The 2,058-nt window shown below is 68.9% G+C and overlaps 1 protein-coding gene across 1 annotated transcript; it reads right to left on the bottom strand.

Annotated features, from left to right (window-relative positions):
• Positions 1–423: 423 nt before the first annotated feature.
• LOC112111490 (Krueppel-like factor 2) lies at positions 424–1,455 on the bottom strand (the record flags this gene model as incomplete). The annotated part of the gene is made up of 2 exons (XM_026658941.2): positions 424–640; positions 1,287–1,455. Coding segments are annotated over 2 exons (345 nt in total), but the record flags the coding sequence as incomplete, so codon positions are not given.
• Positions 1,456–2,058: the final 603 nt, after the last annotated feature.

The following is a 2,058-nucleotide window of genomic DNA, read 5'->3' on the forward strand; positions in this document are numbered from 1 at the left end:
CAGGCAGGACAGATCCCTGAGGGAGGGGTTCTAGGCACCCCCAGGAGGGGAGGGGTTCCCCACAGCAAGGAAGCAGCTGGCAGTGGACAAAGCAGGGCTGGCCAGGGCCAAGTGGGGGGGGCTGCTGAAGTGGGGAGATCCAGGATCAACCAATCCCCCCTCCCCCACACACACACTGGATCAACACAATACCTCCCTCAAGCTGGGTGTGTGCATCCACTGCCCCCCACCGGGGAACTACCAGCCCCCAAAACACCCTAGTGCCCTCAAAGGGGGGGCACTCAGACAACCCCCCCAGGTCCATTCCCCACAGGAGAAGCTCAACCCCCCCCACACCCCAATTCTGCTGCTGGCCAGTGCCCGTCTGGCCCCGAGCGTCCGTGGCAGTCACAGGCCCGTGCCCGGGGCTACGCTGGTGGCGCGGCCGCTCCAGTCCGTGGCGCAGGCAGAGCCGGGCGCAGTCACTACATGTGTCTCTTCATGTGCAGGGCCAGGTGGTCGGAGCGGGAGAAGGCACGCTGGCACAGCCGGCACTGGAACGGGCGCTGCCCCGTGTGCTTGCGGTAGTGGCGCGTCAGCTCATCCGAGCGGGCGAACTTCCAGCCGCAGCCCTCCCAGGTGCAGTGGTACGGCTTCTCGCCTGCCGGGAACAGAGGGAACGTCACCCCAGGCCAGCCCGCCCACCCGAGTCCAGGCAGCCACCTCTGGGGTGGAGCCCGATGGCTGGTTATACAGGGATCCAGCACTGAGATGCAGCCACCTCTGGGGTGGAGCGCAGGGGCTGTTTAGCAGCCGCCCAGTAATCCCATCAAACATTTAGGACAGGAAGTGACGGCCGCTGTACCTACTGTGGGGGAAGTGCAGGGAGGCAGAACGAAAGCCCCAGCCTCGGGGCCTGGTCAGGATGCAGGGACCAGAGCCTCAGGCCTTTTCCACAACCCGAAAGGGACAGGACATTTCCCATCTCAGAGAGCCAGCACCTCCTGCATCGGGAGGCCCCCTCCCCACACATCCCACAGCCCGGCACCCCCCACAATACAGTGTCCCCCCCAGAGACCTCCCCACAGCCCCCCTCCTGAGCCCCCCTGCTCCAAGCAGCCCCCTCCAAGTCCTCCCCACAGCAGCCTCAAACCTCTACACACCCCACAGCGTCCCCTGAGTCCCCCACCCTGCAACACCCCCCTCCAAGCCCCTGCCCCATGCCACCCCCTAAGATCAGCCCCCCCAGTGCCGCACTGGAGCCAGCGCAGGCTGAGCAGTCAGAGCCCCCCCTCCCACACACACACCTGTGTGGGTGCGGAGATGGGCCTTGAGGTGAGAGCTCTTGGTGTAGGTCTTGCCACAGCTGGGGTGGCTGCAGGGGTGGCTGGTGGGGCGCTTGTGGGCCCAGCCCTTGCGGCTCCGCTTGGGCTTGGCTGGGAGCTCCCCGGGCGGCGGGACGGGCGGCGCCAGGAGGCCGAGGTAGCCCGCAGGCGCCGGGGAGGGCAGAGCTGGGCTGCCCCGGTACAGCTGGAACCGGGCTTGGTACTGGCTGTGACAGAAGGCCTGGTAGCCGCCCCCCAGGCCGTAGGGGGGCGGCTGAGGAAGCTGGCAGTAGGGGGCACCCCGGGCCAGCAGGGTGGGGGCCAGCGGGGCATAGCCCCCGTACGTCAGCTGGTAGCCATGCCGCAGGGCCACGGGCCGGGGCTCCCCGTACCCGCCGGGGGGCTGGGCCTCACAGTCCGGCCTGGAGGGATACGCCGGCAGATGCCCCCCAAAGGTGCCCGCTCCCCCCTTTCCCAGGGGCTCATCCCCCGACAGCAGCTCAGCTACCAGGCTGGTGGGGCCCGGGAGCCCAGCCCCCGACGTGTACCCGCCCGGGCTCTGCCCCTTGTAGGCCTCCGGCTGGCACAGCCCGGGCCCCGCCTCGAACCCCCCGCCTGGGCTGGGGCCACCCGCCTCCGTGCTGGGGAAATTGCTGAGCAGGAAGTCCAGGTCCCAGGAGGAGTCCTCCGCCTCTTGCTTGAGCTGCAGGGAGCTGTGGGGCTGGGGCAGGTCCGTGGGGCCGGGCGCTGGGGG

Source organism: Terrapene carolina, unplaced genomic scaffold (genome assembly GCF_002925995.2).
Source record: "Terrapene carolina triunguis isolate 2854851 unplaced genomic scaffold, T_m_triunguis-2.0 Scaffold537, whole genome shotgun sequence".
Lineage (NCBI taxonomy): Eukaryota > Metazoa > Chordata > Testudines > Emydidae > Terrapene > Terrapene triunguis.